Genomic DNA, 13,345 nt, shown 5'->3' on the forward strand with positions numbered 1-13,345 from the left:
GTGTCAAAACATCTTTAAATGTAAATTATCTTCAATTGCAACTTTAAATAAAAATTTGTCATACTACCAACCCTCATGAAAAATACTTTGTGTTTTTCAGGATTCTTGGAAGAATGTAAATAACTTAGTAAGTATATAATATAATTTAACATAATATGATGTAACACAAAACTATTGTTTCTTTAGAAAGTGTTTTATATTTGCCATGAGAGAAATATCAAATGTAAAACTTAAAGCTTAAACATGTACATTAAGTATTTTGTAACCACATAAATTATGCTGGATACTGACTAATACATTGCAGAGGTCAAATTTAAGAATACAAAACATACCTCTCACTCGCTTGCAACTCTTTTATATGAGAAAGTGCTTTATAGGACAATATTTCTATGGTATTTTCATGCTAATGACTGAACTGATTTAGTAATGCTAACAGGTTGACCTCGGGTTTAATGATATGAGCTGAAAATTATTTGCACAAAGAAATACTTGATTTAACTTATGTAATCTTTCAATATTTTCATCACTTTGACACAATCATTTGTTTTTCTTCCACTATATAATGTATAGACTGGGAAACACTTTATAATCTCGAAGTACTGAAATATCGAATTTCAGTATCTCGAGACGATAAAGTCGAATGGATGGAAATCACAACCCAGGAAATGTCAAATCTGAAATGTCGAACCTGCGGTACGGATAGTGCACTAGGTAAGTGTTGTTTTTTTTAGGGTTTTGGGGAGGGTTTGTGTGTTTTTCAGTGTGTTGGGGAGTTTTAGGTGTGGGTTAGGATAGGTAGGTAAGAATATGTGTGTGTGTTAGTGTTGGGAGTGGTGGTGTTTGTGTGTATGTGATGTGTGTTTGTGCAAGGGGGGTGTGGAATGTGTCATGCTGGGTTGTCTGTGTTATGGAGTGTAGTGTGACCTCAGAGTTAATATATATCAGTGGGGGCACAGCCTCCCACATGGGAGGGTGCAGGGGGGCTTGCACCCCTGCATATAGTAAGGGTAGGTGTGTGTGTTTGTTTAGTTGTGTGCATGTGTGTTGTGTTGCTTTTTTTAGAGTGTTGGGACGTATGGGTGTTTGTGTTTGTATGTGTTGTGTAGTGTGTGCTTTGTGTTTTCGCGGTTTTGTGTTTCACGGTTTTGAGGTTTCGATGATATGGATTTTTGGCTTCATGGTCTCGAGATACTGAAATTCGATATTTCAGTATTTCGAGATTATGAAGTGAATCCATAGACTAACATGTATGCCCATAGCAATTAAGCAGTATTACAATGGGCAGTCATATAATCAACTGTAACCCTTACAATCATTACATGCCATTATGCAGAGCCATTTACTCTGTCTGTCTATATCTGGCTATCACTTTGTATATTCAAACATATGCGAATGCGAGCAAACATGCACATACATGCAGAAACATGCATGTAGACTCACGTACAAACACACACACACACACACACACACACACACACACACACACACACACACACACACACACACACACACACACACACAAGGGAGTTGCTGGATTATGAGACTCACAAACTGTATAAATATTATAAGCCACAAGTATGCACAAGCATATCATTACAACATATTTTAACTATGTGTATATATATATATATATATATATATATATATATATATATATATATATTTTTTTTTTTTTTTCCAAATTTAGTGATTTAGATCTGGAAGCTAATACTGTCAAGTACAAATACTGGTGGTAGGGGTGGGTTCAGTACCCCATTTGAAACATCTGATGGGCTTGGCCTAGGAAAAAAAAATAAGTTATTTGCATTATACTGTGCTGCTTTGTGTACACTAGTGTCTTCATTCATTAATTTTTAAATTATCGCTACCTGCAAGTTATATTATTATTATTAGTAGTAATAGTATCATTAAAAACCAAACACCCCTTCAAGGAAATATTGAAGCCATGACTTATTATTCTTTTATTGTCACAACTTCTTCAGAATGAACGCAAAATAAATAGACAAAGCATGTAATTGAGCAGTGTTTTTCCTTTAAGACACACTGCCATTTAACTCTGGACTAAAAGTACTATATTATAACCCCACCTATTGATTTTGCATGCTATCATGTGACTGTACACTGAGCTATAAATATGGGAAGTGCAGGGAGGCTTAAGTGTAATTCACTTTGACAATGTTTTTGTTGTCACAAAAATTTTGAATTACAATATGGAGTGGTTCTTACTCATCCTGCATCCATCTTGCCTTTTTCAAATCTTCTGTCCTCTTAATCTACCTTTTACTGCATCTTAATGACATTAATCTGAGCTCCGTAGCCATCCAGGCAGCTAAATTACCTTTAAACTTGTAGTTCAAAGAGTCACCGGAGGCAGGCCTATGTAAAATAAAGTTTTATTTAGCACTCCAACAAATGAACAAAAGTATTAGTCCACTTGGCTTTGAAGATTCAACTCATCAGGAAGTACCTTAATTACTTTTCATTGCAGCTCCTAACTCTGTAAGCAAGTATTTCCCCAAGTTGCACTCAGTAGGATAGCCCTGATGAAGCTTTTTCACTCCATCCTTTCAGGTCTTCCTTCAGATGATCCCCTAGGTGAGGAATTAACTTCCTGTCTGCTTTCACGCAATTTCTTTATATACTGCCTGGGTTATCAATTATGCTCTTAGTATCCAGATAAAGCTGTGAATAAATACTGACTTGGATGACCTCCAGATAATGAATATCAATTTGAAGAAACTTCAGTAAGAAGACAGTACACTAAGCAGAGCTAGACAGAAGATATATATATGGGTCCACTTTCCAATCTCGAAATACTGAAATATTGAATTTCAGTATTTAGAGACCAGAATGTCGAACGTGCAGTTGTTTTAAACTGCACTTTAACGAATCTTTGTTTTCCAAATCTGCAGTAGGTGTGGTGCGGTGTGCAATTGTTTGAATTGTGTTCTGGGATTTCCTTATGGCGGCCAATGTCTGGTTACATACAGAGATTAAGGTAGGTGGTTTTTATTTAGGGTTTAGGGTACAAATGTATTATGCTTTATTTTATTTGAAAGTTTTAGGTGTAGTTTGGGGTAAGAAGGTGAGAGACTGTGTATGTTAGTATTGAAAGTGGTGCTTTTTGTACATGTGTAGTGGGTGTGTTATTAGTGAGTGTAACCATGACAATGTGTGTGTAGGACACTACAGGTAGGTTTAAGTGGGGATTTTTTCTAGTTAGTGTGACCTTGGAGTTGGTATATATAAGTAGTGGGGGTGTGGGGGGTTGCACCCATGCAAAAATGTATGGTAGTGTTGCGTGTTTTTAGTTTGTTAGTTTTTTTGTTTTATGTCGGGGGTGGGTTGGTTGTTTACTTATATTCTGTGTGTTTCGAGATTTTGTACATCAGTATTATGAGTTTTCATATTTCTGGTCTTTCAACATTCTGGTCTCAAAATACAGAAATTCGACATTTCAGTATTTTAGGATTTGGAAGTGGGCCTATATATATATATATATATATATATATATATATATATATATATATATTATATCTATTCTGAGCTTAGAAATTAAAAGCTATAAAGTATAGCCAAAGAAGGTGAAAAGTTAGTGAGTCAGATATTAGTTCCAAAACCTTTCAGAGTACTTGCAGTAAAATTAGCACACAGCAAAGTTTTGTGTGGTCATTTAGGAATGGACAAGACAAAGGTTAGAGTCCAGGATAGAATTTATTAGCTTGATATTATGAAGGACATAGGAAATGTATATGTGCAGCCCATCCATAGTGAAAGGACAGTACCCAACTCAAAATTTAAGAATTCTCTGGCATCTTTACCTATCATAGTGGTCTTTTTTAAATACATAGAAATGGACATTGTGGATCCACTTACAAAATCAAATAATGGCCATAAGTACATACTGGTGATTATTGATTATGCAACATTTCTTAAGGCAGTACCCCTACAAAGTGTCAATGTAAACTCTAGAATGAAGTAATTAGTAATAGCTATTTATAGGGCAGGAATTTCCTGAGAGCTTCTTAATGAGAAGGTATGCCATTCATGTCCAGAGTGACGTATGAAGTTTCCCAGTACTTTAAAATGAAACAGCTAAGGACATCTTCATTCTACATTCAAACAGCTGAGTTGAGCTACTTGAATGCTTTAATAACACTTTAAAAGGTATGTTATGAAAGAATTCAGGATTAGATGGGAAAAAGTAAACCAACTACTTCCATATTTTCTATTTACTGCAAGAGACATACCCCAGACCTCAAGTGGATTCACACCATCTGAATTGCTATATAGCAGACATTCCTGAGATTTGATGGATATGACAAAAAAAATGGAAGGTTGAATAGATCCTTTTTAAGAATATCATAGAATGACATTTTTTACAACAGATAGGTCTTCTGTTATACAAAACTTCATCTTGGTCTCCATGGAGCATCAGCAACATTCCAGTGCCTGATGGACAAAATCCTCTGACCCCACAAGAGATATGTAACATCCTTCCTGGGTGATGTAATATTGTCTGAAGATTGGGAAAGCCATCTTTCCAAAGTTGACCCCATTCTAATTTAATTGAGTTAACCTGAAGTAATGGTGAAAAACTGGCCCCCACCAGCCCCTAAAAAGCAAGGTAAGGCCCCTGTGTGCCTAACTATATCTCGCTACCAGTTTGTTTCTGTTTTGGCCATTATTACATGACCCCTGATTGATCTGACTAAAGGTAAGGCTTTTTTTTGAAGGGAAAGACTTCTGACAACCAAAACATATACATGCTAAGAGATGATCTTAATACCGTGACTTTTTAGAAGAGTTCTCAGTCCACATGGATGCCTCTGAGGGAGACATTAGCATAAGCCTATTTCAGGTTATAGATGCTATTGAAGGTGAGTTAAGCTATGAAGTGGGTCCTCGCCACCCTCATATACCACCTGCAGGGCAAGGAGAACATCGTTATAAGACAATACAGCAGGTGTTCCTGTTAGAGAAGGAAACTTTTAATCTTTGGAGGAGCCTCACTGTGCTCCTCACACCCCCTGCTTCTTAAATACAGCAACTTAGAGATCTCATTACATTGTGTAAAAGGCAAATTCCCCAATCCCAAATGTACCAAGATCTTGCACAGAATAAAAACAGTAGTTGTGATCAGATGACTTTTGATCAGGTGTACCAGCTGATTTTATGTTCAATATTTTATATATGTGTATATAGCTATATATATATATATATATATATATATATATATATATATATATATATACATACACATATATATATATATATATATATATATATATATATATATATATATATGTGTGTGTGTGTGTGTGTGTGTGTGTGTTTATGCCTAAAAAAAAAAAAATATATATATATATATATATATATATATGTGTGTGTGTGTGTGTGTGTGTGTGTGTGTGTGTGTATATATATATATATATATATATATATATATATATATATATATATATATATATATATATATATAAATATATATATATATATATATACACACACACACACACACACACACACACACACACACACACACACACACACACACACACACACACACATATATATATATATATATATATATATATATATATATATATATATATATACACATATATATGTGTATATTACTTCAGTGGTGGTGCTGCGGTAGCTTTGCCTCACAGTAAGACGTTGCCCTGTTCGATTCTCAGCTAAAGCATATTCTGTGTGGAGACATGCGTGAATGGGTGTACCTTCGTTGAAGGTTGTGCGTCAGAGCTGGCAACTCGGCACGTAAAAATCTACTGCCAATCATTAGCAGACTGGAGTTCCGCTGTGGCGACCCCTAACCGGGAAAAGCTGAAAGAGACAACAACAACATATATGTGTGTGTGTGTGTGTGTGTGTGTGTGTGTGTGTGTGTGTGTGTGTGTGTGTGTGTGTGTGTGTGTGTGTGTGTGTGTGTGTGTATGTATATATATATATATATATATATATATATATATATATATATATATTTATATATGTATATGGTTTACTTTTGAAACGTTGAAAATCATGTTATCGATCGGCTGGTTGGGCGAACCGAAATGCCGAATTCTGGATGTTGACCGTCACAGACAGTCGAACAGCAGATTCGCTGAGTTTCGAACTCCGATGTTGAACACACAATGTAATGCAGGGGGCTGCGCCCCCTAAACCCTCCCTACTTTAATAGTCTAACTCCGAGATCGCACTACAGTGGGGATATGGTCCATTTCCCGATCCCCACTATAGTGCAATCCACACCCATAATGCCGAATCTGCAATGAGCGAATGTCATTGTGCACTTGCTCATTGCACATTCAATGTACTTTTTTTCGGCTATCTGAAAACTGGAAAACGTCCTTTCACACAATCCACTTTCACACATGTGCATTACACACATATAAAGGTAAACCATATATATATATATATATATATATATATATATATATATATATATATATATATATCTATATATATAGATATAGATAGATAGATAGATATGGAAACCAGCCATATAATTGAACATTTATAATACTGAATGTTTTCCCACAGGCAGGATCACCTCTACAAGAGTTAAGTCTGTACAGGACTGCAAACAACGAGGATGGGGGAATTTCACCTTTTCTCACTGTAGAGCGATTTCAGAGCTGGTATATATAATTAGCAGGGGGTATGGAGGGTACAGGGGGCTTACCCCCCCAACAAGAACATGAGTTTTTTTGCGGGGTTACTGTTGTAGGTTTTTATCTTTTCGGATCAATGTTTTTTTTTCTATGTGTTTGAACTTTGATATTTTGAAGTATGTCTATATATATATAAATATATATATATATATATATATATATATATATATATAGAGAGAGAGAGAGAGAGAGAGATGTGTGTGCATGAGTGTGTGATATATATGTACACACACACACACACGCACATATATGTGTGTGTGAGTGTGTGTGTGTGTGTGTGTGTGTGTGTGTGTATAGATAGATATGTGTATGTATATATTCATATGTATATATATATATATATATATATATATATATATATATATATGTTATGCCATACTTCATAATTGTCCACATTTTCACAGAATGTACTGATTTTTTGCCTAATATTCTTAGTCTGCTCCTCATAAAATTTGTGGCTTTCTTGCAAATCACTTAAGACTTCTTCTTCTTTCGGCTTTTTCCCTGTTAGGGGTCACCACAATGGATCACCTGTCCACTCATGATTGACAGTAGAGTTTTACAATGTCAAGTTGCCAGCCCAGCCCCCAACCTTCCATGGAAGGCACACACACGAACGCACTCATGCCTAGAGCCAATTTAGAGTGTCCAGTCCACCTACAGCATGGCTTTGGGAGGAAACTGGAGCACCCGGAGGAAACCCACATGACCACAGGGAGGACATGCAGACTCTGCACAGAAGGCACCCCACAATCAAGGATTGAACAAGAGCACCTCTTGCTGTGAGGCGACAACTCTAACCGCTGCACCACCGTGGCCACCCTTGCAAATAACTTATGACTGAAGTCCTTAAATAATGACATATGTTTGAGTTTCAGACTTGCAATATTAAAATCTGTCCCAAATTCTGGGCCTTTGTCACCCCATTATTTTAGTCTTTATATAGATTTCTTGTCTATGAGGTTGAGAAATGTGGCTTACACACAGCTGGTAGACAATTCAAATTGCTGAACAGAAAAATATCTGAAACAGCTAATTAAATTTCAAGTAACACCCACTGGCTTGTTTTCTGTGAAAGATCATTGTACAGTGGTAATAAAGGAATTTGCCTTTTTCCCACTATGCTGTGATCTTGGAGTTGGTGTGTCTATTTAGCAGGGGGTATGTGGTGAGGGAGGTTCTTGCCCCCCCCCCACAAAAAAAATTCCCTGGGATTTATTAATGCCTACAGTAAGTGTATGCCATTCTTAGTGAACAGTCAATACAAGCATAACTCACACCTTCTTCTTCCTAATTTTAGATTTCCAACTGATTTTCTTGCAGCCTTAAGTATCAAGGGGGATTCATAAAGGTTACCACAAAGTATAGACTATGTGTGCTCTTACTGCAATCTTTCTGAATGTCTATAATCCACAAATATATGGTAGGGATGTTACTGAATACAGATCACATTCACTTAGTTGTATACTTAATGTAGGCATTAAAGAATATGGCCTTTTACCTTTTTCTGTGTTTTTTCAGTTTGTTATTGATTGGCCAGTTGTGTTCAATCAATCGACATTTGATATCTTCTTTTTTATAACATCTTTTACTCTGCTACCTCCAGCTCTGACTCCTTTCTTTTCATCAGTGCCATCATCCCCAACCCATATAACATAGCTGGTCTCACTACCATTTTACTGGTCCCTGTCTGTCATACATCACTCTTGACGCTTTTCTCCACCCTGCCTGCACTTTCTTTTTCATCTCTCTTCCACACTCACTGTTACTCTGAACTGTTGATCCCAAGTATTTAAACTGTTCTACCTTCGCCAAGTCTACTCCCTGCATTGGGGTCTATTTCACGTTGTCGTAAGCTGACAATATTGAATCTGATATTGTCGGCACGACCATATAGAAAGTGAAGAACATCGTGCAAGTAACCGGAAATCTCCGTAAGGGGAGATTTCCGTTTACCTTAATGTCGTGCGGTCTCGGAGTTGGTATATCTAAGTAGGGGGGTGGGGGTGCAGGGGGGCTTGCCCCCCTGCCTACGCCATTTCGTTTTTTTTTAATTTGTTTTTTTTTTTACGTTATTCGATGTTTTACTTAATCGATCAATAAAGTTCAACTTTTATTTATTCGATTAAGTAAACTTTTGATAACGTGATATAGACACCCTGCATCGTCACCATTCCTCTGTACTCCCTTTCATTCACACACATATATTCTGTCTTAGACCTGGTGACCTTTATTCCTCTCCTCTCTACAGCATAACTCCACCTCTCCAGGGTCTCCTCAACCTGTTCCCTTCTCTCACTACAGATTACAATGTCATCCACAAACATCATAGCTCACGGGGACTCCTGTCTGATCTTGTCTGTCAACCTGTCCATCACCATGGCAAATAGGAAAGGACTCAGAGCTGATCCTTGATGTAATCCCACCTCCACCTTGAAAGAATCCATCACCCCTACTGCAGACCTCACCACTATCACACTGGCCTTGTACATATCCTGTACCACTCTTACATACTTCTCTGCCACTCCTGACTTCCTCATCCAATACCACAGCTCCTCTCTAGGTACCCTATCATATGCTTTCTCTAGGTCCACAAAGACACAATTCAGCTCCTTCTCCTTTCATGCAACTCACCATACATCTTATCCTTAGCCTTCACCACCTCCCTCTTCACCATACGCCTCATTTCCTTGTACTCATGTCGACTTTCTTCATCTCTCTGACAATCCCACTTCTTCTTCACCAACCCCTTCCTCTGTATACTCTCCTGTACTTCCCTTATTTCACCACCAGGTCTCCTTGTCCTCCTTTTGTCCAGATGTCACACCAATTACCTGTCTAGCTGTCTCTCTTACCACCTCTGTTGTGGCTGCCCAGCTGTCTGGTAACTCTTCACTGCCACCAAGTGCCTGTCTTAACTCTTCTCTGAACTCCACCTTACAGTCATCCTTTTTCAACTTCCATTATTTGATCATTGGCACTGCCCTCACTCTCCTCCTCTTCTTCTTGATTGCCAATGCCATCCTACAGGCCACCATTCTATGCTGCCTAACTACACTTTGCCCCGTCACCACTTTACAGTCTCCAATCTCCTTCAGACTGACCCTTCTACATAAGATATAATCCATCTGAGTGCATCTTCCTCCACTCTTATATGTCACCCTATGCTCCTCCCTCTTGTTAAAATACATATTCACCACAGCCATGTTCATCCTTTTTGCAAAATCCACTACCATCTGACCTTCTGTATTCCTTTCCTTAACACCATACCTACCCATGATTTCCTCATCCCCTCTGTTCCCTTCACCAACATGCCCATTGAAATCTGCTCCAGTCACCACTCTCTCACCCTTGGGTACACTGTCCACCACTTCATCCAACTCCCTCCACAATTTTTCTTTCTCATCCATCGCACACCCAACTTGCGGACCATATCCACTAATAACATTCATCATCACACCATCAATTTCCAGCTTCATGAACATCATTCTATCCTACACTCTTCTCAACTCCAAAACACTCTTGACATGCTGTTCCTTCAGGATAATCCCTGCCAGATTTCTCCTCCCATCCACACCATAGTAGAACAATTTGAATCCACCTCTGTTGTAACTAGTCTTACCCCCCTTCCATCTGGTCTCTTGCACACACAATATATCAACCTTCCTTCTCTCCATCTTATCAGTTAGCTCTCTCCCTATACCAGTTATACTACCAACATTCAAAGTTCCTGCCCTCATTTCCACACTCCTAACCTCCCTCCTCTCCTCCTGCCTCCAGGCATGCCTTCCCCCTCTTGTTCTCCTTCTGCCAACAGCAGCCCAGTTTTCACCAGCACCCTGATGGCTAACAGTACTGGTGGTGGTCATTGTCACTGACACAAACACAATAAAATCGAAAAAAACATTGACATATCATTGCACATGCTTTGTAACATATCTTCAGAGCTTGCAACAATAAAGCAACATATTTTTGTAGAGCCAAGCCCCCCTACAATCCCATGCAGCAGACTGCATCCCCCACACTCCCATACTAGGTATACAGTATATTCTAACTCTTAGTGCATTTGTAATTATGGTTGTATATTGATTGATCTAATCCTCACCTTATTTGCAACTCACAAAATAAAATATAAATTGTTTAAAACATATTTAAAATACAGCTAATCTAATCTTACCTTAAAATAATTATATGCACCAAAAACAATGATCACAAAAGAAAACAATTTTTTTTAATCTGTTAACCAAATCCTTAGCATGCACTCAGGCATAATTTGTCTGAATAGTGATAACAATAGTGTTAAAAAATTATTCTAATGTAAGGTATATGGGTAGGGGCAGGAGCAGAGTTAGGGTTATAGTTAGCACACATTAGCAAAATGATGCAGGAGAGCTTTTTATCCCCCCTTGGACCACCTTACTAATGCATGCTAATCTTAACCCTGCTCCTAACCCTATACCTTGCTTTAGAAAAACCCTTTCTGTAACACTACCAGTACACAAAACAAAAGGACACATACCACATACTGCAGTAGACATGCACAATACAGTTCCAAATGTTTGCTCCCAGTGTACGTGAGTTACTCTACTGTAAGCCTACCTTATATGTAGGTCTTACTCAGGAGTAAGTCACTTACACCAACAGCAAGTATTTTGGAATTGGAGAAGGTTTACACCAATGTAAAATACTTACACCAAGAGGAAGTCTTTAGGAATTTGTCTCTAAATCTATCCCCTTACCTATTCCTTGCTCTAACCCTAACCTATAAACACTTGCACTAATACCAGTAATCATAAATGACAAGCTTCCCCTATAATCATTCTTCTTTCTAGATGTATTGTAGGCTGGCTTTAAAGGAAATGTACAGTACGTCACTTTTTTCAGTGAGTTACAATTAGACAACATGATCTTAACATGAAGATCAACTGAATGGTACCTATAAATAAACAGGTCCCCTTCAGTCGATCGAACATTTATAAGTTCGAACCACATATGGCCAAGACCATATGTTTGAACTTATAAAAGTCCGATCTGACTGAATGGAGATCTCCATACAAAGCAGAAAGGGAAGGTCTCCCATTTCCACAATGTAGTGCAATCTCGGAGTTGGTATATTTAAGTAAGGGAGGTGTGGGAGGGTGCAGGGGGGCATAGGCCCCCCTGCTATAGACGTTTAATTTTATGTTTTTGTTTTTTTGTGGTTTTACATCAGTTTTTGAACTTTTACAAGTTCAAACATATGGTCTTGGCCATATGTGGTTCGAACTTGTAAAAGTTTGATCGACTGAAGTAGACCCAAATAAACACACACACACACACACGCACACACACACACACACACACACACACACACACACACACACACACACACATATATATATATATATATATATATATATATATGTATATATATATATATATATATATATATATATTTCTTTTTTTTAATTTTAACACTTTGAATGTTAAATTTTTCATGTTTTGTTACTTCTATTACGTAAGTTCATAGCAAATCTGGTTAAGTATAGGCTTCACAAGGTATACAACTGTAGGCATTGTACCATCATTATTTTACTAGAGAGTCAGCATTCAGAACTCTCACAAATACAACATATAAATAAATACATGTTGGCACATATGCATATTTTAACAGAATTCACTTCATAAAATATTCTGTTAAGCAACTGCTGCTAAAGTTGCACTTTTTTTTTGCATTTGATCATTTTCATGGTCTTATAGAAACCAAGAAAGAAAATATTATTTATTTTTGTTTTTATAACAGTATGATATTCTTCTTTTCATCCTTTCTTCTTCTTCTTTGCATGCTTGTGCATAAAAAATACAATTCAGGTTGGATCTTATCATATTTTTCATCTTTGTTTTATTCTTTCCCTTTGGCTTGCTTTCCATACTGGCATTTAGCCGTTTGTCACTTCCTTCTGTAAGTCCTGCATATTATGTTTACGTTTCCTACAAGGAATGTTTATGCACTTTGAGTTCATGAACAGTGCATTCAGTATTTCTTTATATTGCTCATAAATCTGTTCTAATCATAATATCTAATGTGAGACTAATAAACTAGTGTGTCACAAAGCAACAGAGCTATCTTATTCGTTTGTTGTTCTGATATTATTCACTTACATTTGTATGACAATGAAGACGCATCCTGTTTTTATGCGTGTGACTACATTCTGTTTATGGTTAGCATGTTGATGTCAATAATCTTGAGAAGTTGTTTTCCTGTTTATATTTATGGACATACCTTTCTTTAGTTACATATTCTGCACATAGTCTTCAGGCCTGCAAAATTAAGATGTCCAAATGTGACCAGACAAAGGTAGATTTTCATATTCCTAAAAAGAAATATGAATAAGATTTGCTTTAGTAGTAGAAAACATGCAGCAAACTGGCATTTGCATTTACAAAATTATGTTACAGCAGTAAAGTCACTCTCCCGGATTCACTAAACCTCCATGCAGGACTACTCTAGTCCTGCATGGAAGCGCCAGTCTAAGAGAAGGATGGCAGCGCACCATGCATATTAAGGAAGGCGCGCTGCCTTTACACCTAATGCTACACGGAGCATGGACAAGTGCAGGTGGTGTGTCTGACAGCAGAGCTCTCAGAATAAACACACCCCTGCA

The 13,345-nt window shown here is 37.4% G+C and overlaps 1 protein-coding gene across 2 annotated transcripts in view; it reads left to right on the forward strand.

Moving 5' to 3' along the window:
• The window catches only part of LOC122789276, a 389,942-nt gene that overhangs the window by 168,308 nt on the left and 208,289 nt on the right, over window positions 1-13,345 (forward strand). For both annotated transcript variants that reach the window (XM_044056578.1, XM_044056579.1), the window contains exon 2: window positions 101-127. In XM_044056578.1, the coding sequence (XP_043912513.1) occupies window positions 101-127 (27 nt within the window). The remainder of the gene's footprint in view (window positions 1-100; window positions 128-13,345) is intronic.

Source organism: Protopterus annectens, chromosome 14.part0 (assembly GCF_019279795.1).
Source record: "Protopterus annectens isolate FY-2018-M chromosome 14.part0, PAN1.0, whole genome shotgun sequence".
NCBI lineage: Eukaryota > Metazoa > Chordata > Ceratodontiformes > Protopteridae > Protopterus > Protopterus annectens.